Consider the following 22,075-nt stretch of genomic DNA (forward strand, 5'->3'; position numbering starts at 1 on the left):
GCCGGGTCTGAAGGGCACGAGGCAGAGGTCGCAACCGGGTACCCGATACCCGTACCCTACCCGATACCCGGCTACCCGTACCCGGCTGTGTTGCAGTCGAAACGTCGTGATAATTTTAATTGTTTTATGTTTGTGTTATTTTATTATTTCCCTTCTACGTGACTTTACCGAAAGAACCAAGAATATCAATCCCTGCAATCACGAAAGCTTTAAAGAAAACATTTTTTTATGTTATGCTCTATTTATGCACCTTTTTATGTTCTATTTGGTCATTGTTTATCCACTAGTTCATAAAGCATTTCTTTACCAGGCAAAAGTTTTCAATAAATATAATGAACCTGATAGGATGTTTTTACATTTTTTACCTACGATCAGACACCAACGACTCTAAAAATTCTAGATTTGAAGTTTTCGTGACTGCAAGGATCCATACTCTTTGGTTTTTTCGGTAAAGTCACGTCTGTGAAAAATAAAACAAATACATTTTCTTTTTTACCTACGTGACTTTACCGAGAAAACCAAAGAGTATACTCCAAAAATGTGTATTTTTCCACACGCAAAATAGCTGACCACCAGATTCAACTTGTTATATTTCAAGATGTAGCGGCATCGGGGGATGCCACTGCATGTCACGTGGAACCGGCCTGTATGTCAAGCACGAGACGCGTTGCTCACTCCGTGTGCAGCGTTAGCCCCCAAAGCCTAGGGGGCCATGGCCCTCCGGATGAACCCGGAGGGCCTGGTGACCGGAAGTACCAGCCCAGGGGCCCCCAAAAAGGGGGCTGGGGGGACCACGGGACCAGGTCCTTCTCGAAGGCTCGAGAAGGGAGGCGTCGCTCGGGGCGGAGGAAGCTCCGGGATGGTGATAAGAGCCGGACCCCTGAACGGGTCCGGCAGCTGTTGCAAGAGAAGACCTGCCCGACTACAGGACCCGGACCCGAGGCAGGGTCCGGTCCGAGATAGCCACCATGTGGTTAGCTAGCCTTAGGGTAGCTAGTGAGGGGACAGGCATCCCCCTTCGTGGTTAGGGTTTAATGTTCAATAAAATTAACCCGTAAAAACAAAGTTTTTCACTATAAATCCTTTATATGCGTGGCATCGGTTTTATTTTATTATTCATTTCTGTTTTTCTTGAGTAAGAGTTTCATTTTTTATCACATTGGTATTTTAAATTAAATATGAAAAAAAATTTTCCTAAAAAGTGGAAAATTTTGGAAACATTTTTTTACGAAAATAAATTGTCACGCAAGAGTCTGTGCGCATGTCAGCTCGATTGGATCACGGGAAGTGGGTTAAAAAACGACCGAAAGATTTGCACGGTCGTAAGCGCGCAAGCAAGCAAGCAAGTGAACTTAATACAAAGGATTTAAAAACGCGTTGCCTCCAAAACACGTTCCTTCGGAGTGGGCAGGTAGGAACTTGGTTGGACAGCGCGGCGTTCAGGGGGGGGGGGCAGTTGGATAAGTGGGCGTGTTTACCCTTCCCCCCCACCCTCCTCGACATCGTCAACCAATCGCGGCGAAGCTCGGTGTTCGGTGGGGAGGTGCATGGGTGGGCGGAATTCCGGATATGCACAACAGACAAATAATCCCTGGTGGGCAGTGTGGAACCTGTTGTTCCTACCTGTATTAGTCTCGGTCTCCTTCGTGTGAACCGCTACAAAGACATACCCATCCAAAACCGCTCAGTTTAAGGATTCCGTTCTTTGCTAATTAAAAAGAACAAAAATATATGAACTTAATACTCTTACCGTTTGCGAATTGCTCAAATTTGAACGTTATAAAATGCGTATTTTTTCGTTCAAACCCGCTTTAATCCGAAATATCTGAAAAACAAAGATATAACAATGTTTCTCGCCTTAATTGTAACTGCTGCTTAATGCTATAAAAGTAAAAAAAACCTGCAAACTTATATTTTGAATGTTTTCTGAATGACACGCACAAACATGTTCATGGGGCACTTAAAATAGAGATTTGAAAACTCGGATTTTCAGATTGTTCCTGGTGTGTCTTAAAAGCTACCTATGTACCAAATTTCAGGTTTCTACCATGTCGGGAAGGACCCCAGAGGTTTTTGAGACACAGATTAAGGTATTTATTTATATAGATGTTTCTATTAAAATTAATGCTTTAATATGTTCTTATAACGTGTATTAATAAAAATTGCTCCGTTTAAATATTATGAACGTTTTTACGGTGAAAAAGGTCAACTTCCGATAGTCTTTGAACAAATTAAGTCTTTAATCGAATATAGGAAATGCATGCTAACGCCAATTTTAATTGACGATGTTTTTTGTGAAACAAATTAACATCGTTAACCGAGGGACCGCTGCACGTTGAACTTCTTTCGCACAGTACGTAGCCAACCGTGCCAAATCGGAGGTGCCTGGCGAGTCAAACCACCAGTTAGAAAAGCACCACCAGCGCCGTGGAAGTTCCAGCGTCAAGAGGTTATAGTGGAGACACCGGGTGGGGGGGGGGGGGTCAGAGCGCTGGGGGGGGGGGGTCAGAGCTCTGGGGGAGGGGGGGGGTGTCAGCGCGCTGCGCGGTCCAAAGTACGACGAACAACAACAACAACAACGTGGGCGAGAGGAGTGGGTTTTCCCGAAATGGTTTATTGGAAGAGTCGAGTTTGGCACCGGGTTGGATCACGAGAGGCACACGTGCAACACAAAAAATCGCCACGGCGTTCATAAAGACCGTGGAGATGAACCGGGCAAGGCAAGAATGGGGGGGGGGCGGGGGGAGGAAGAGAAAGAAAAAACCACTACGGGAGGCGATCCGTGGTAGTCGAGCGACGTGCCGGCGTTAAAACCAGCGAGCGGCGGGGGGCCGGAGGCGGAGGAGGGATAGCTCGTAAGCTAATCAGCTGTGCACGGGACAGGTGCATTGTGGGAGGATGCCACGTGCCGGAGGGTCCGCATCAGCGCCCCTCCCCCCCCACCACCCCGCACCGGCAACGCGTTATGACACTTGCGGAACTGTTCTGGGACGCGGGAAAGGGGACGACACCCCCCTCTTCTGGACGCGACGTTTTTACACCCTAAAAAAATGGGGGGGGGGGGGGGGTCACCTGGTTCCCGAGCATCCCGGGACAGCAGGAAAGGCAAGCGGAGTATAAATACTAAAAACATTTAAAATGCGTGCTGCGGGATCGGCCTTTTGGTTTTTTCTTTCCCTTCTCTCACCCGGTTTCTCGATTGTTCGCTCGACTCCCAAATGCAGTAACAGCCCTGAGGGGGTCGGGGGTGGGGGGGCGCAGGCAGTACTCCGCACCGGGTTTTTGTTGTTGGGTCAGCGCCGGAGACCTCGTGCGCCCACACCCCCCCACCAGGGCCGTAGTTAAACCCTGAAATGTTTGAGACGCGAAGGAGGAGGAGGGGGTGGGGGGCGAGGCGGTGCACTGGAGGTGCCCGCGGGGCCTAGTTCTTGCCCAGAGCCTTCTCCAGGTTCTTGTGGATGGCTTCCAGGAAGTCGGTGGTGATGACGTAGTGCTCATTGAGCTTCACGCTGCAACGCACCAACACACGCGGAGACACGCGCACACGGGTGGATCAAGATAGGCACGCACGTAGACATAAAATACACACACGGACAAAAGAAAAAGACAAAGATCCCCCCCCCCCCCCGTATAGTCTCAGGACTGTTGGGGCAAGTTCTGTTAGCGAGCACCTATTAAGGCCAGGACATTTCCACACCACGCCAGGTACTCATTTTAAGGCTGACTCGAGATAGGGGAGGGCCCAGGACCGGTTCAGACAATCGTCACTGGTGATGACCGTGAGCGGGAATCAAACTCGGGTCGCCGGGTTCTTAGCGCTGTGCCGCAAACCACTGCGCCACCGCCCACCCACTACCAAATATGCACAACACACAAACACACAAACACGCGCACTGGGTTAGAGTCAACACACTCTCCGACCCATCCCATTCCTGACCCCCCCTCCCATCTGCCCGCCGCCCCTCCTTCATCGTCCACACATGAAGCCAGGCTCAAAAACATATGGCTGGTCCACCAGCCACGATCAAAGGTCAGATACGATGGGCCAGTCTACTGGCCCTGGGCTTGCTCGGCGGATAGCGCTGTGTATTCAGAGATTGGAAGTAGCAGTCGCCGTGTTTGCTCAGTGCATCAAACGGGAGGCAATTCCAGATTGAAATCTCCCGTTGCTAATCTACGCAGCGTTGGCGACGGATAAACCTCGAGCTGGTGTGAACATCCTGCCTAGTGAGATAGCGTGCCCACGCCATGCCCACGCCCTCGCATACCCTGCCACGCACTCCCATTGCACAGGGCTGGAGAGCTCGCCCCCACAGAAGTCAAATTAACAGGGGATGGTGAATGAGTGAGTGGGCAGAAGTGTGGGTGAACGTGTGAGCAAGCGGGTGGGTGGATGAGTGATGCGCGAGCGAATGACTGAACGTACGAGCGGATTAGTGAACATGCGAGTAGACGAGTGAGCATGTGAGTGAGTGGGTGTATGATTTGATGTGGGTGAAGATGTGAGTGAGCGAGTGAATGGGTGGATGCGTGCATGTGGGTGAACGTGTGAGTGAGTGAGTGATCAAGCGAGTAAGTGGGTGAAGATGTGAGTGAGCGAGTGAGTGGGTGGATGCGTGCATGTGGGTGAACGTGTGAGTGAGTGAGTGATCAAGCGAGTGGGTGGGTGGATGAGTGAGCGTGCGAGCGAGCGTGCGGATGCGTGCATGTGGGTGAACGTGTGAGTGAGTGACCAAGCGAGTGGGTGGGTGGATGAGTGAGCGTGTAAGCGAGCCGTGACCGTACTTGGACATCCCTCCATGGATACAGCCGGCGAGGTCCTTGGTCATGATGCCGCTCTCCACCGTCTCCACGCACACGCGCTCCAGCGTCTGGGAGAACCTGCAGCGCACCGAGGTGAACGCACAACGCCGCGTTGAACACGACACCACGGCGCGCACCGCAGTGAACGTACAAGACCGCGGTGGGCTGCACTGCGTGGCGGGCGGGCGAGGCCACGCCGGCACTCACTTGATGAGGTCGGCGTTGCCGTCCAACTTGCCGCGGTGCTCGAAGCCGCGGGTCCACGCGAAGATGCTGGCGATGGGGTTGGTGCTCGTCGGGTTACCCTGCAATGGCACGGCGACGGACGCTTGGTCGTTAACGAGCGATGCGCGGCCCGGCGCTACACCAACGGCGGCACCGCCACGTGGCGAGGACCGGAGAGGGTCGGTGGCCACGTCTAGCGTGGTGATGGCATGTGTGCTAGCGGTGGTGGTATCTGTGCGATGGTGGTGGTATCTTTGTGATGGCGGTGGTGCCTGTGTTGGTGGCAGTATCTCTGTAGAGATGGTGGTATCTGTGCGATGGTGGTGGTATCTGTGTGATGGTGGTGGTGGTATCTGTGTGGTGGTAGTGGTGGTACTGTGGTGGCGGCAGTCTCTGCATGGTGGTGCCCGTGTGGTGGCGGTGGTGCCCACCTTCTGGTGCTCGCGGTAGTGGCGCGTCACCGTGCCGTGCGCCGCCTCCGCCTCGATGGTTTTGCCGTCCGGGCAAACGAGCACCGACGTCATGAGCCCCAGCGAGCCGAAGCCTGACCGCGCACACAGACAAAGATTCCCCGTGTAGCCTTTAATGGACTGTTGGGGCAAGTGCCGTTCACGAGCACGTACGCAGGCCGGGATGGCACACGAGGGGGGTGTGGTGTGGCCAGATCCACGCCCAGCCTCCTTTGTCTCCCCAGTGCTGATGTTTACACACTATACCAGGTACTTATTTAAGGCACAGGACAAATTTTAACCCCTGTTATGGGTCTTGAGCGAGAATTAAACTCTTCAGCCTCGTAGCACAAGTGTGTGACTTTTGAGCAAGTGAGTGAGTGAGTGGGCAAGTCAGCGAGTGGGCGAGCGAGTGAGTGGGCGAGCGAGTGAGTGGGCGAGCGAGTGCATGCATCGGTCGTGGGGGGTGGTGGTTGAACAAGCAGGTTAGTGACCGGCCGAGCGAGTAGAGAAGTGGGCGAGTGAGTGCGTACGTCAATGAAAGCGAGTGTCAGTGGTTGGGTGGGCGAGTGAGTGTGCGTCTTAATGAATGATGCAATGGGCGATTGAGAGCCGAAGTGACTGCGTGATTAGGACAGCGAGCGTGTTCGTAGTGGGTGGAGGAGTGTGCGTCTCAATGGCTCGAGTGAGCAGACGAGTGTGGGCACGCGTAGGCCAATGGCTTAGCGAGCGGGAACGCGAGTGGCCGTGTAGGAAAGGGAGCGGTTGAGTCGGTCAGCTGGCCGAGCGAGTGGAGTGGGCGAGTAGCGGTCAGCGGTCAGCCCCCCTGCGCTCACCCTGCGCCAGGATGTCGGACTGCACGTCGCCGTCGTAGTTCTTGCAGGCCCACACGAAGCCGCCCGTCGACTTGAGCACCTGCGCCACCATGTCGTCGATCAGGCGGTGCTCGTACCAGATGCCCGCCTTGTCGAACTGCGGCTTGTAGCTCCTGCCGGCGAGAGACGCGCCCATCGAACCAGCACCAACACCACACCGCCACCACGACACCGTACGCCACACCACCCAACGCCACACCGCGCCACACCACCCAACAGACGCCACACCGCGCCACGCAACGACTTGTGGGGAGGCGGTGATGTAGCTCAGCGGCATAGGGCGTTCCCCCACTCATCGCGTTGGTCTGTGGTTCAAATCCGGCAGGCCGCCCCTGTTAATACCGCAGGTGGGTTAGACGGCATAACACTCCGTGGTGTCCGCTTCACGGCGTAAAGTTAAAAGATCCCGCGGCGGGGTCGTTCGAAAAGAGCAGCGCGCCATCGAGCGCCGGTGCTACGGCAGAGCTACTCATTTGGGATCGCACGAAGCAGCAACATGGCCTCCCCCGCTCTCACCGATCCCCCCCCCCGGCTGCCGGGAAAACTCGCCAGGAGCCTCCTGAAAAACCCTCGAGGCTCGGCGAGGCGGCTCCAGCTGGGGGCGGCGAGAACGAGCGGAACGATAAACGACGGCGGACGGCGACTCGCGGGAGGAAGGATGGGCGAAGGAAAATCAGCAGCAGCAGCAGCGTAGTACTTTTCAAAGATCTCCTGGAAGATGTCCTTGAAGCGGCCGTCGTAGGCCTTGAGGATGGTGTTCTTGGTGCTGAGGTAGAGGGCCCACTTCTTGCCGATGGCGTACTGGAAGCAGCTGTGGGCAAAGCCCGAGATGGACTACAGTGGGTAAAGGGGGGGGGGGGGGTGTGGAAGACACACACACACACAGGACTGGGTCAAGTCGTCAACGGTCAAGGATTCCGGGGTGAACTGCGCTCGCGAGGAAACAAACGACACGCAACATATGGGGACGCACGCCGGCCAAAGGGTGCGATGATGCCCCTCACTCACCGAGGGGTGAGCAACTCCGTGTCCGCGAGACCCCCCCCCCCCCCCGCGCTCACGTCATCATTGTTATCAATGTAGGTTACCATGCTCACTTTGTCAGTTTTGTACAATACCAAGCCCACCTCGGTGTTGTACGTGACCATGCTCACCTCGTCGGTGTTGTACATGCCCATGCCGACGCCGCCGGCAGGGAAGTCGAAGACTTCCCACTCCTTGGGGGTGCTCTTGTCCTTGGGGGTGAAGACCATCTTGAAGACCCCGGGCTTGTCCACCACAAAGTCGGTCGCACGGTACTACACGCACAAACAACAACAAACAACGCCACCGTCACTACAGCAGCAGCAGCAAGCAGCAACAACGCCACCATCACTATACCAGCAACAACACCACCGTCGTCGTCATTTCAGCAGCAGCAACAACGCCACCGTCACTACAGCAGCAACAACGCAACCGTCACTACAGCAGCAACAACGCAACCATCACTACAGCAGCAACAACGCAACCATCACTACAGCAGCAACAACGCAACCATCACTACAGCAGCAACAACGCAACCATCACTACAGCAGCAACAACACCACCGTCGTCATTTCAGCAGCAGCAACAACGCCGTCACTACAGCAGCAACAACGCAACCATCACTACACCAGCAACAACAACACCCCCACTACACCAGCAACAACAAAACGACCCCCACTACACCAGCAACAACACCACCCCCGTACGGTGTGAGTTGGCTACGTACGGTGCGAAAGAATTTCAACATACATACAAATATACATCATCACAACAATAACAGCACCATCACCACCATCAGTCAGTCAAGAGTCCGACGGTCGCAGAGCTCAGTTCTGTCAGGCCTGGCCGGGCCGGGCCAGGCTGACGTGGCGGTGGCGGCGTTGACGGCGGCGTTGATGGCGCCGACCGGGAGATGCTCACCTGGTCGCCGAAGGCATGGCGCCCGATGGTGATGGCCTGGGTCCATCCCGGCACGAGGCGCGGGATGTTCTTGCAGATGATGGGCTCGCGGAACACGGTGCCGCCCAGGATGTTCCTGATGGTGCCGTTGGGAGACTTCCACATCTTCTTAAGCTTGAACTCTGCGGGGTTCACGGTGGGGAATGGGGGTCACGGTGGGGTCAGGATAAGGTCACCCATTGGAGGGAGGGGAATTAATCATGCTGAGAACGCGCGTGTGCGCGAGCGCGTGAGGTCTCTACGAAGATCCGCGTGCAAGTCTATGGATCCTCTGCGCAATATCCGTGTGTGCACAAGCGCATGTTCACATTTGTGTGTGTGCCAGTGAATCCGCGTGCGTGTGTGCGTGACCGTGCGCACACACACTGACCCTCCACGCGCTGCTCGTCGGGAGTGATGGTGGCGCACTTGACTGCGACGCTGTACTTGAGCGTGGCGAGTGCCGAGTCGATGGTCACCTGGTCGTTGGTCTGGTCGCGGTACGGGAGGCCCAGGTCGTAGTACTTGAGGTCAACGTCCACGTAGGGCAAAACCAGCTACGGGGTGCCATGGGGGGGGGGTGGCGGGGAGACGAGGGTGACACGCGGCGCCCGGCAACGTCGTTAGCAGAGCCCGAACAATTAACCAATGAAGACGTCACGGTGTCAGATGTAATATTTCCAGTTTAGTTTGAAGGCGTCAGGAGACCCACACAGCCCGATTTACCCCGTCCCCTATCCCCTACGAATGGCCCTGGTAACACCTGTCCTGTTCTGTACGATGGAGAAATTACTGGGACTGGTGGGACCAGAGTAATTCCACCACGATCTCATTCAGGAATTCATTTTTTCCCCGAATCCCGCCGGCGAGTGCAGCACCTGCGGTGGCTGCAGGAGACCGCCACGGGTACAAGTCGGCTCGGGCAGATTACGCAAAGACTGATCGAAGCACAAAACTACAAACATCATTCCGTGCCTCCGATTAGCATGGTTGGCTACGGAGAGCGCGAAAGAAGTTCAACATACATACATGAAACAGACAGAGGCTGACTGCAGTACTTTTAGGTACACACACACGGACGCTCGTCACCGCATCAGCGAGTACCTTCTCCTTGATCATCTCCCAGATGATCCGGGTCATCTCATCACCGTCCATCTCCACCACGGGGTTGGCCACCTTGATGCGCTTGTTGGCATCTGCGGTCGAAATGGACACGTACACACACACACAACGAAGATGAAGATCCCCCCTGACGATTGCCTTTCACAGACTGTTGGGGCGAGTGCAGTTCGCAAGTAGCGCCCATGAATGCCGGCACAGCATATGGCGGGGGAAGGTGGCCAACAACTCCGTTCAGCCGCCTTTGTCTCCCCGATGTTGATGTTTTCAGGTTACTCATTTAAGGCCCAGTCAACCTACGGAATGCCCAGGGACCGGTTCAAATAGTCAATGTTATTGGTCATGAACGGGAATGGAGCCCGGGTCACCGGATGAGTGGCGCAGTGCAATAGCCATGACACTATCGCCGCCCCCCCCCCCCACCGGTCCCTGCCCGCCACACAAAGGTCCCCCATATAGCCTTTAACAAACTGTTGGGGCAAGTGCGGTTCATGAACCATCGCTATCCCCCGTGTCTCTCGTCTCACCACGTGGCAACGCCATTATCTGTCGACGCGTCAGTTAAAAAAAAAACTTTGTTTAATTTGTTGTCCTTCCCCCCCGCCACCTCTGATCACCACGGTTGTCTAAGTATGGTGCGAAAGAAATCCAACAAACATTGGCCTGCAGTGAGGAAAGGTTTAACCATGGTGGGCCCATTCACGCTGCTCAGCAGACAAAGGTGAAGTGAAAAAAAAACCTGTTTAACACGTAGTAGGAGGCTTTTGCAACTAATATCATCCATAAGAGGTGTTTTGGGTTAGATCGCGTATAAATATATAAATGTGTCATTAAACCCGCCACCACCTGACACGGCCAACTAGTAAGGGTTGTCACGTAAACAGAACGTTCCATTTTCGTCACCTGGTACAGCACTAGCCGGTGTGTTGGGGAGCCAAATCTGGCTGTCGCCAGATGAAGCTGGTTGTAATTACTGGCGAAACGTCGTACTCGGATTGTAAATGTTGTGGCTTGGCTCTCCAACACACAACCGGTGTGCTGTACTAGTAAACTACACTACACACTACACTAAAATATATACTACTATACACGACACTATACACCACTACTACACACTAGTGCTGTACTAGTGACGAATTGGCACGTTCTGTTTACGTGACAACCCTTACTAGTTGGCCGTGTCGGATTGTGGCGGGTTTAACGACACATTTATATATTTATACGATCTAACCCAAAAAACGTCTATTATGGAACAAAAAAAAACCTGTCCATTGTTTCAACTGCCACACCAGGAAATCACAAACCAGCACACCCTCTGGATTTGCAAGTCCAGTGTTTAACCCATCACACCAGTGTGGTGGCATCCACAAATAGGCCCAAGATGACTTTCAAACGCCTTTGACAAGCCACACCTATGTATGTATTGTACATACGAGTGGCTGATCTGAGGTGCGGGAAATCAGAGTTGACGGTAAACTCTGACCACACTCGGACAGTAAGCGTCTCTCTCGCCTGTGTGCTCAGAGAGCTACTTGAGAGAGAGCAAGTGACTCGGCACGCTGCTAATATTAGAAACGCACTTGGCACTGGGCTGCCAGGTCAAACATTCGTCCTCCCCCTCTACAGTCACGGCCTCATTTCTCACCGAATATTTTCTGGGTCGGTAGCCAAGGCTGGAGTGGGTGGCACGTGATTTGCGGTGGTCACAGTCATAGCGAGAGGTATTGCTGGATGCGGTGTGATCGCACAACCGCCAGAGGAGGTGTAAATCCAGCAGTGGATAGATAATGACCGCTGTGGCGGCTGCTGCTGCTGCTGCTGATGACAAATCACTGCATTGCTATAGGCTCTCACATCAGGTCACACACACAGCAAACACCAACCACACACACAGACAGGACCACAGACAGGCACCCCCCCCGCACCCCCATCATCCATCAGTGGAATCTTTCTTCTCGTCTCTGCGCACTTGGTCGAGCCAGGCCACCGAGACATTATCTGCAGTGCTCGGCGTTATCATTCCTCCGTCCGCTCTGTGCAGAGGGGCCAGTTGCCCACCGCAATGCACAGCGTGGTGTGCACAATCACTCGTTGGGGGATATCCCGGATGCCCAATTTGGCATCGCTGTGGAGAACATGAAGGGCACCGAGTCCCCGCATTCCCCGTGTCGCTGTGTTTCCACGATCCCCATGTCTCCATATCCCCATGTTTCCAAGTACCCGTGTTGCTATATCCCTGTGTCCCCGCGTCTGTGTGTCCGTGTCTCCATATTCCCGTGTCGTTGTATCCCGTGTCTCCGAAACCCCATGTTTAACCTGTCCGCCTTGTCCAGTGTGACACCGGTTCAGGAGAGCGCCCAAGTGAAACTCAGTTGACCGGCAGTGGAGTGTGGAGTGGTTCATTGACGAAAAAAAAGAGTTTGTTTCTGTAGACGCGAAGCATTCTCCCCACTGCGGAGGAGGCGTCCGCCTGCATCGGTCGTCGCGGTTGTGCCGGGCAGCCCTCTCCGGCGTGTTTTTCAGGTTGTGCCACGTGTTGTTCGGCGCGGGGTCCTTCGTGTCGAAGCTCCCACCCAGCATGTGGGCCGAAACGTCGGACGCCGCTCCGATCAACAGGTGGCACAAACCCAAAAAGCACAATCAGGAGCGCTGCGCCGAGAGAAATGGAACGAATGGGACCACTCCATGTGGAGCAAGGTACCACGGAGGCCACCACGGGGGATGAAAGCGAAAGTTGTGGTGCTGGAGTGCGAGCGGGCGAGCCAGCGGGTGAGGGCTCCGCACCGACTGCACGGTTCAAAAATTAACAAACGGCAGTCTCGCTGCGTTAGAGGTCACGAGGCACCGTGGCGACACTCGCTACCGCAATAACCCACGGCGATCGTAAATCTCGTGAGCAGAGCGCGAAGGGCGGCGGCGGCGCCACGCGCCCGTCCTCTGGGCACCGTGGAGCACCCCGGCTAGGACTGGTAGAGGAGACGCGGGGGGTACAGTGGGGGAGACGAGGGGAGGTGGTAAGCACAGCGCGAGTTAACAATGCCCCCGCCCCCCAACACACATTGCGACCCACAGACATGTACGAGATATTTTGGGCGACCCCCAAAATAGATGAATGGAGGAGCGCGCGCGAGAGAGAGTGAACAGTGTCCTCTTCATTCGCCCCGTCTGCCACCCGCCCGCCCGCCATGCCCACCCATCCGCCCGACCAGCAGTCTACCCGCGGGTGCCGCTTGCACTCTCATTGTGGTGCCCTTGAGTTTTTTGGCCGCCGTCGAAGAATGCAGGCCTGGGGCTTCTCTAAATAGCCGGCGGTGGTAACCGCACACCTGCGGGCTGTGGGGGGGGGGGCGGCAGGGAGATGGCGGTGGTACCGACGCTCACCTCTACGGCACCAGGTGGGACTGGTCTCAGCAGGCGAGGGCGAGCGTGGACAGGGGACGTGCAGGCGAGGGGAGGCGTGTCGTGGAGAGGGGGGGGGGTAAGGAGCAGTATGAAGGTGACAGGAGGTTGTTAGGAGAGGGGCGGGATGGGGAGAGGTCGGTGGTGGTGGTGAGTGGAGGTGAGGAGAGGGGAAGTGAAAGTTGGTGGGTGTGTAGGTTAAAGGAGAGGTCTGTGATCGTCAGTGGTTACGCGTGGATGTAAGGAGATGTGTGTGGAGTTTGAGGAGGCGAGAGGATGTGTGTGGTGGCGAGGGAAAGGTGTGTAGGTAGGAGAGAAGGTGAGGAACTGTAAGCGGAAGGTTTGCAGAGGTGAGGAGTGGTCAGAGCAGGCGAGGACAGGTGTATGCCAGAGGTGAGCTGAGGTGAGGACAGATGAGCCTCGGGGTGAGGGGACAACAGGGCAGCTGACACAGACGGCGAGGGGAGGTGAGGACAGCGAACGAAGGTGAAGGTCAATTACCGCACCCAAACTCTGGACCCTTTCCCACACGTGGGCAGGGGGACGGGGGAGGGAGAGATCAAGGCGACCCGAGGAGGAACCCGCCCCAACGCCCTGACCCCTACTCTCCACCCTCAAGCCAAGTCGGTGCACAGGGGTGCCCCCTCCCATGGTGTCCACGTGTCTCCCCTCCTCACCGCGTCATTGCCCTCGCCAGATATTTTTTTTTTTGCCAGGTAAGGCCCACACTGACCTACGCAGCTCTTTTTTTTAGACCCGACCTGACTAGCACTAATGATAGCTCGACAAAGTGGCTCATCGTATGGAAATTGACAGCAGCCAAAATTACTCTAAACTCGTGTTGATTCTAAAACCGTCCACGGGGAGAGCATGCAGACTCCGAATATACGGCAGGCGTCAGGGTCGGCATCAAACCCACGACCTCCTGTGTACCAGGCAAGGTACAACCGTGATTACGAGCCACGGTCTACCCACTAGAGGACGGATGCCTCTCCACACCATCATCATAAGGCCAAGGTCTTATCCACTGCTGGATGAAGGGCCTCTACATTCCATCGAAATGACACGTGATCTATACTCTGCTGCTTGAAGGCTTCCCCACGTCAACAGCATTCCCTTCACAGCACCATCAACTTCATCATCAGCCATGAGCTATTCAACTGCTGGATGAAGGTACGGAGAAACCACATTCGTATACGCGATGTCGCAATCCAGCTCGCTTCCTAGACGTGACTCAACACGAAACACGACTGGGCGCTGTTCGATGTCAACAGCTACGAACTTTCGCCCACATCTATAAATACCGGAAAGCTCACCAGGATCGGTCCAAGAAAGCTGATGAGACACCGAACGGGCAAAACCGGCACAAGCGTTTTGCTTGCGTTGTACCGATGCCGTTGGAGATTACGCACTCCCAGAGGGTCGTGTGACTGATGGTATGTGGAAAAAGAAAACGTTGTTTTTACGTGGAAGGACAGATGTTTTTTTTACTCTTCCATTGACTAAGACTTGCCCTACAATGCAACACCGTGTCATGTATAACCAGGGAGGCGTTGTGATGTAGCCAGCTCAAGTCACCTAAGGATTCTATAAAGGTTCTTCTGCCTCGCCCACCCACGTGGCTGATCTCCCGTCCCGCCACCAGGAGGGGGCAGAGCTGCCCCGAGGTGCCCCCCTCAAAAGACAAAGATCCCCCGTGTAGCATTAACAGACTGTTGGGGCAAGTGCTGTTAGCGAGTAGCACCTATGAAGGCCGGCACGGCACACGAAGAAGTTGGTGGCCAACACCACGCCCGGCCGCCTTTGTCTCCCCAGTGGCGATGATTTTACACACCGCACCAGTTCCTCGTTTGAGGCCGAGTCGACCTAGGGCGAGGCCCAGGACCATCACTGCTGCTGCTGCTGGCGGCGAGCGGGGAAAATCGAACTCGGTTCGCGGGGGTTTCGTAGCGCAGCGCCATAACCGCTACTCCACCGCTCCTTACCCCTCCACCCACCACCTCCCCTACCCCCAACACCCCCCACCTCACCCCCCACCTCACCCCCCACCACCCCTCAACTTCCCCACCTCCCCCACCCCGCAACTTCTCCCCCCCACCTCCCCATCTTCCCCACCCCCCACACTCGACCTGCTCCACCCCCCACCTACCCCGCCCCCCACCCACACACTCCACCGTCCCCACCCCCGATCTCCCCCACCCTCCCCTCCCCCCACCCCACCCCCACACTCCACCACCCGTCCCCCCCCACCCTACGACCTCCCCTACCCCCCACACTCCCCCACCACCCCCTCTCCCCCCACCCCCCACATACTACCACCCCACCCCCCACTTCCCCCACCCCCCTCTCCCCCCACCCCCACACTCTACCACCCACCCCCCTCTCTCCCCCCCCCTCTCTCCCCCCACCCCCCACTTCCCCCACCCCCCTCTCCCCCCATCCCCACACTTTACCACCCCACCCCCCACTTCCCCCCACCCCCCTCTCCCCCCACCCCCACACTCTACCACCCCCCACTTCCCCCACCCCCCTCTCCCCCCACCCCCACACTCTACCACCCCCCACCTCCCCCACCCTCGACCTCCCCCACCCCCACACTCTACCACCCCCCACCTCCACACTCTACCACCCCCTCTCCCCCCACCCCCCTCTCCCCCCACCCCCACACTCTACCACCCCCCACCTCCACACTCTACCACCCCCCACCTCCCCCACCCTCGACCTCCCCTACCCCCCACACTCTACCACCCTACCCCCCACTTCCCCCACCCCCCTCTCCCCCTCTCCCCCCACCCCCCTCTCCCCCCACCCCCCTCCCCCCACGGGACGTGGCGGGAGGGAGACCCAAGATGGTTTCCTTGCCCAGCTCCGAGTGGCCACGACTCTCCCCACCCGCCTCAACTGCACGCCTCAAGATCATCATCAGCATCATAATAATCATCATAATAGAAGTAGAAAATGTCAATTACTTACATTGGTTTCCCTCAGGAAAGCCTCACCTAACACCATAAATCATCGCCACCGTGTTTAAACACTATGTTGTTAGCTTACTAACAGCAGCAGCATGCGCGGTAAACTTGCAAGGCCCCCAACGGTTCACAACCCCCACGAGGCCCGGCCGCCTTTGTCTCCCCAGCGCGGACTTTAACGATGCACCGCCTTATTTAAGGTCGAGTCGACCTAAGGGGGAGACCCAAGACGGGTTAAGATTAAGGGGGGGTGGGTGGCCAGCACCACGCCCGGCCGCCTTTGTCTCCCCAGCGCAGACTTTAACGCTGCACCGCGTTATTTAAGGTCGAGTCGACCTAAGGGGGAGGCCCAAGACGGGTTAAGATTAAGGGGGGGTGGGTGGCCAGCACCACGCCCGGCCGCCTTTGTCTCCCCAGTGGCGTGTAAACGACCACCACCATAAAAACCTATTAAATATCCATAACATCGGGTTTTTTGGAGGGTTAGATCGCGTAAAGTTTGTGGATTTGCTCTCCAACACACTGGTGTGCTGTACCAGTAACGAATTGGGATGTTCTGGTTACGTGACAGCCCTTAATAGTTGGCTGTGGTGGGTTTAACGACACATTTACACGATTTAACCCAAAAAAAAACCTGTATTATGACCTAGGCTCTTTATACATATCAACTCCTTATCAGTGCCCTACCTGATTACAGACCAACATTATTTGGCCACCCCGTGCCCTTTATAAATTTCAAAGTTCGTCCTACACAAAGTCCCATCACAAATGTATTGCCCGTATTGAAACGTATGGGGCCGTCCATAAATGACGTCACGCGATTTTGGACGATTTTTGACCCCCCCCCCCCTCAAAAATGACGTCACAAAGCTCTGCCCCTCCCCCCCAAAAAATAAAACACGCTTCAAATAACTTTAAACTTTTGTCATTGTAGTGCATATTTTATGTGGCGCTGCACTCTGATATTGTTGGAGAAAACATTTATTAAAAAGTCTATTTCATTAAGTAGAACGTGTTGTCTATTTATTTAAAGTTGCGCATTTTGATGTGACGTCACATTTCTCAAACCTTGTCACACATCGTCACAAATGTCTGACCCCCCCCCCCCCAGGTGCGTGACGTCATTTATGGACGGCCCCTAAACCCAAGCAACGTTGACAGGGGCCCTCATCCAGCAGTGGACTGATCATGGCTCACGATCATCATCGTTGACAAGTGGGCGATGTGATTTCCACGTCAATGTACTACGGGAGAAGCGCTGCTAACTATTGTAACGATAAACTCGACTCAGAAAATGAAGCAGCTAAGAGAGTAACGTAATTGGTAACTATTGTAATCACCACCACATGCTCCTGGCTAAGAGTAACGCTATTGGAAAGTAATCACTCGTCACACCCCCATGGTTAAGAGTAACGTATTTGGCAACGACTGGAATCACCACACGCCCCTGGCTAAGAGTAATTGGCAACTACTCACCTCACCACACACCCCCTGGTTAAGCCATGGAAGGCAGGCCGGCTCTGTGGTGGCCTCTTTGGGTGTAAAGAGACGAGAAGTGACATTCTTTGTTTGCCGTGGTGGTGGGAGGATGTTGAGGACAAGTCATCCATGCACTCACACAGTCCCTACATGGAAGGAACTCCCCCTCATGAGTCTAGCCCAGGGCTTGGCGGATCTTTAACCACTGATTTTCGTGACGTTAGTTTTATAGCTGTAAACCCCTTATCAGTGCCTCCTACCTCATTACAGACCAATTCAGACCGTATTGGTCACCTCGTGCCCAAATTTCGATTTAAAGCTTTCGCGACTGCAGGGATTCATCTTCTTGGTTCTTTCGGTAAAGTCACGTAGAATGGAAATAATAAAATAAAGCATAATAAAATAATTCGCACGACGTTTCGGCCACAACGCAAGCAGCCGTCCTCAGGTGAAGACCAGGTCTGTCTTATAAATCTCAACGTTCATCCTACACAAAGTTCCATCACAAGGGAGAAACACAAAGACAAAAAAATGTAAACTCGATTTCCCTGTACAAGAATACGGGTAAATTGTATGCGTTGACACGGCATGTATTTAATAATCAGAATCAATGATATTTATTTATTGCCGGCTGCTCTCGAAATAATTCTCCAATTCGATGATAAATAATAATCTTTTGGCTCTTCTTGTTAGTTTGGTTGCCAACCCCTGGTCGTGGTTTACCCAATGGACATCCTGCTGAATGGAAGGGGGACTTTTGGTGGATTCGAGTGTGGATTCAAATTCCTCCGCTACATTTGAAGACGAGCGTGCCCAGAGCAGCAGTTTCTTTTTTGAGTGTCGTCGTCGCCGCTTCTTCATCTTCGGTGGAAGTAGTAATCAACACTTTAAAATGTAAAGTCACGTAGAAGGAAAATAATAAAAATAAAACATAATAAAATAATTCTCACGACGTTTCGGCCACAACGCAAGCAGCCGTCTTCAGGTGGAGAACAGGTCTGTCGAGAAGGCAGAGTCTGACAGATCTCTTCTCCACCTGAAGACGGCTGCTTGCGTTGTGGCCGAAACGTCGTGAGAATTATTTTATGATGTTTTATTTTTATTATTTTATTATTTTCCTTCTACGTGACTTTACCGAAAGAACCAAGAAGATGAATCCCTGCAGTCACGAAAGCTTTAAATCAAAACTTTAAAATGTGTTCACAGTCCCGACCTACTCCGGGCAAAGTCTCAATGGAAGAGGGGGGGAGGTTACTCAGGGCTCAATCATTCATTGGGCAACAAACATTTTACAATTCTTGAGTAGACAAATCCTTGTTTCTCGAGTCTCCATTGCTGAATGGAAGGGGGAGGTTGGGGGAGTGGACTGCAAGCGGTGGAGTAGCGGTCAGCGCTACGCAACCCGGCGACCCGAGTTCGATTCCCCGCTCACGGCCAACACCGGCGACGAATTATCTGAACCGGTCCTGGGCCTCGTGCCCTAGATAGACTCGGCCTCAAATGGGTTACCTGGTGCGGTGTGTAACAACAACGGTTGGACACGTTCTCACGACCACCATCAAGACAAAGATCCCCCCCCCGTATAGCCTCAACAGACTTATGGGGCAAGTGCTATTAAGCAAGAATGGCGAGGTGAAATTGTGAGTTAATCTCGCAAATGCAACTGGCTGTGTGGTTCGCCATCATCTCCCCCCACCTCCACCATGCCCTTCTAACTGCCCCCGCCTCACCACCACCACCACCCATTAGCGTTGTACCGCCCGGGGAACCTAAGTCTTTGGGTTTGGTGGCGAAACGTCTGACGCTTTGCCACAATACACATGGGGGCGAGCTGAACAATGGGTGCGCGTGAGTCTGGCTGGACCTCCCGCATATTCGCGTTCCTTTTGTGTGTTTATAAATAAATAAGTAAATTGTCGAGCCAACAAAGGGAAGTTTCTCCCCCCCCCTCTCCGCATTCTAAGAGATCATCTCGTTTGAGTCCATCGCCCTAGTGAACTTATGAACTACGATTGCGTTCGTTTAAAAGTAGACAAAACTTAAGACCCCCTTTTGACTTTCCGGGTCTCAGGAGCGGCAGCAGTCAAATCTGTAAAATGCAATACTGTGATGTTGCAACACAGTTACAGTACTGTATACACATATTTAACTTAAAAATAGAACTTCAAAAACACTCATTAGAGATGCATGGAGCGGTGGTGCATTGGTGGCGGTGTCTTGCACGATGAGACCACCCCAGCCCTCAGAGTTAAGAGTCCGAACCACGGCTAACATCGGCGGCGAGTGATGCGGGCCCACCACACCATCCCACTACGTTGCATGGACCGAGACCAGCGTGGCGAATCCTACGACCATCACACGACCCGCCAACCGCGTGGCTGCTGGTGATGGTGGTGGTCGTCATCCAGCAGTAGATTTGAGTCACAGAGCAGTAAATTGAGCAAGTTCTATAGCGGATCTCCACCCCCCCACACCACCAGCCCCGCTACTCGCGTGGAAACGACGTTAATTGAGGCAACAGGACAAAGATTAAATTTCGATTTAAAGCTTTCGTGACTGCAGGGATTCATCTTCTTGGTTCTTTCGGTAAAGTCACGTAGAAGGGAAGTAATAAAATAATAAAAATAAAACATTCTTCACCTGAAGACGGCTGCTTGCGTTGTAGCCGAAACGTCGTGAGAATTATTTGATTTTATTATGTTTTATTTTTATTATTTTATTACTTTCCTTCTACGTGACTTTACCGAAAGAACCAAGAAGAGGACAAAGATTGCGACGCTGCAACACGCGGCTGGCTGCCTGCCTGTCCGCCTCGAGGACTCCATGGATTGCAGCACGGGCTGTGATGAATTATACTCGCGTCTATTGAGTTACTGCGCCGTAATTAATTACCCCCTCCCTACCCACTCCCCCAGGGGTCTCTTTCGCAAATTTAGTGAAAGGCTGCCATGAGTGTGAGTTTTATTTTTTTTTGGGGGGGGAGGGGGGCATGCCCCCCTCGAGCGTGGTGTTCACCTTGAGCTCTGGGGAGAGAAGCCGTGTTGGGTGGAGGGATGCCCCCAAAATCCCAACCACTGAGACCTCAAATCCGGGACTCCAATTCTGAGTCCCAGACTTTTGGAACCCAGACACCACCAGATTGCGGACCGGTAGATTTTGGCTCTCGGATTTCTAGCTCATAGGATTCCTCTCGCATAAGTATTCTGATTCCGAGTACCCTCAACTCGAACTCTGCACCAAACTATTCTAGAACCCAGGAGCTGATCCCCCCCCCCCCCAGTTTAAGATCCTAACCCCAAACCCAATAATCCAGACGACGCTCTACAACCATCCACACTCCCCTCCTACACCCCCCTGGATCCAAAAACCCAAACTCGGCACCCTCAATCCCAGTTCCCGGACCAGAGATCCCAGAAACCGGCCCCAACCGAGGAACCATTAAACCAAATTGCCAACACGGAGCAGCAAGGGGATTAGAGAGGTTCGCAGAGTCCCACACAACCCCCCCCCCCAGATCATGGGTAGAGGAACCCCATCAGCTGGCACCAACCCTCTTGAGGCCTCTCCCGTGACCTTGAGGCGTGCCGCGTCTCCTTCCCGCACACGGACGCACAGAGTCGCGCTGCCCTTTGCCAACCTGCCCTCCCTCCCTCCTCCTCTGGGTCCGCAATGCCCTCGGGAATGCCCTTGGCACCCTGTCCCAACCCTCCAGCCGTGTGTTTGCCCAAAGAGACGTCACTTAATCGGGGGTCAGAACAACCCGAGCCGTAACGCAGCCTTCTCTGCTTGCTCGCAATCAGCGGCGCTTCGAGTCCACGGATTCACCATCATCGTTAACCTTCATAACCACCGCCTTCATCGCCACATAGCCACTGCCACAATCATCGCCGCTCCCAGGAAATGCCACGCATTACCATCACTTTCGCCAAAAACACCATCTAGCATCGCCAACATCACTAACGTCAGCACTTATCACACACCACCCTCATCGCCATCACAATCGCCCCTATGCCCACCCCACACTATCTCAATCACTTTCATCACGACTTTCACCACTACCAATAATTATTATCACCACCACCCACCACCTATCGTTACTCCCCCGATACCGTTAATAACATCGCAATCTTCGTCAAACCCGCCGGCTGATTCGACCCCATTAACATCAGCAGCGCTCCGGCTCATGGAGCCACGATCAGCCGCCAGGCATCAACAACTCGCGGGGTGATGGGGGAAGGGAAGGAGCCAGAGGGGTAAGGGGGTAAGGGGGTGTAAGGAGCCACTCGATAAGAACCGGCAACTCACATCCACGCCGCTGAGTCGTGTTGCCGGACGCCGCGGGCGCGACGAGGAGTTGGCTCCTGCCGGCGGCGGCAGCGCGCCCGGCGCCGGTCAGCGCTTTCATCAGGTAGCTCGCCATTACGGTCGTGTCGCGAAAGTAGCAGCAGCAGAAGCAGAAGAAGAGAAAGAGGTGGCCGGTTGTTGAAGGTGGTGGTGGAGGAGGTGGTGGAGGAGGAGGAGGCGGCGCTGCCGGAACCAAAGAGTGGGGGTCGCAGTTGCGTGGGGAGCGCCCTTAAAGCGGGCCACGCCGCCTTTTGAATTCCCCAGCGCGGATGCGCGACACGCGCGATGCTGATTGGCTAAGACAGCGCGGGGTGGGCGGGGCGGGGTAAGGGTGGGGGGGGGTAGGTGGAGGTGGGGGAAGCGCTCGTCCAATGGGACGCGTTCTTGGGCGCGCGTCCACTGTGGGAAATATAGAACGCGATGACGTAACAAGGGCCGTTTTGTCGTAAAC

At 54.4% G+C, this 22,075-nt stretch overlaps 1 protein-coding gene across 1 annotated transcript; it reads right to left on the reverse strand.

The window, feature by feature from the left end:
- Nucleotides 1-2,586: 2,586 nt before the first annotated feature.
- IDH2 (isocitrate dehydrogenase (NADP(+)) 2) lies at nucleotides 2,587-21,832 on the reverse strand. The gene is made up of 11 exons (XM_061565916.1): nucleotides 21,586-21,832; nucleotides 9,419-9,510; nucleotides 8,706-8,871; nucleotides 8,297-8,457; nucleotides 7,507-7,650; nucleotides 7,050-7,186; nucleotides 6,314-6,465; nucleotides 5,460-5,572; nucleotides 5,011-5,108; nucleotides 4,786-4,881; nucleotides 2,587-3,509 (listed from the first exon to the last, which is right to left on the reverse strand). Exons 1-11 carry the CDS (start codon nucleotides 21,698-21,700, stop codon nucleotides 3,422-3,424), a joined length of 1,362 nt encoding a protein of 453 aa, XP_061421900.1. The 5' UTR covers nucleotides 21,701-21,832; the 3' UTR covers nucleotides 2,587-3,421.
- Nucleotides 21,833-22,075: the final 243 nt, after the last annotated feature.

Source organism: Lethenteron reissneri, chromosome 1, assembly GCF_015708825.2.
Source record: "Lethenteron reissneri isolate LAM-NWPU_2019-01 chromosome 1, ASM1570882v1, whole genome shotgun sequence".
In the NCBI taxonomy this organism is placed as follows: domain Eukaryota; kingdom Metazoa; phylum Chordata; class Hyperoartia; order Petromyzontiformes; family Petromyzontidae; genus Lethenteron; species Lethenteron reissneri.

What these genes read in the sequence shown, in the direction of transcription:
- IDH2 (XM_061565916.1), bottom strand. Translation starts at nt 21,700, where the DNA reads ATGGCGAGCTACCTGATGAAAGCGCTGACCGGCGCCGGGCGCGCTGCC. An exon ending in GGGAGATGATCAAGGAGAAG is followed by an intron (nt 8,872 to 9,418) that starts GTACTCGCTGAT and finishes GGCACCCCGTAG; the next exon opens with CTGGTTTTGCCCTACGTGGA. An exon ending in GCATGTACAACACCGACGAG is followed by an intron (nt 7,187 to 7,506) that starts GTGAGCATGGTC and finishes TACCCACTGTAG; the next exon opens with TCCATCTCGGGCTTTGCCCA.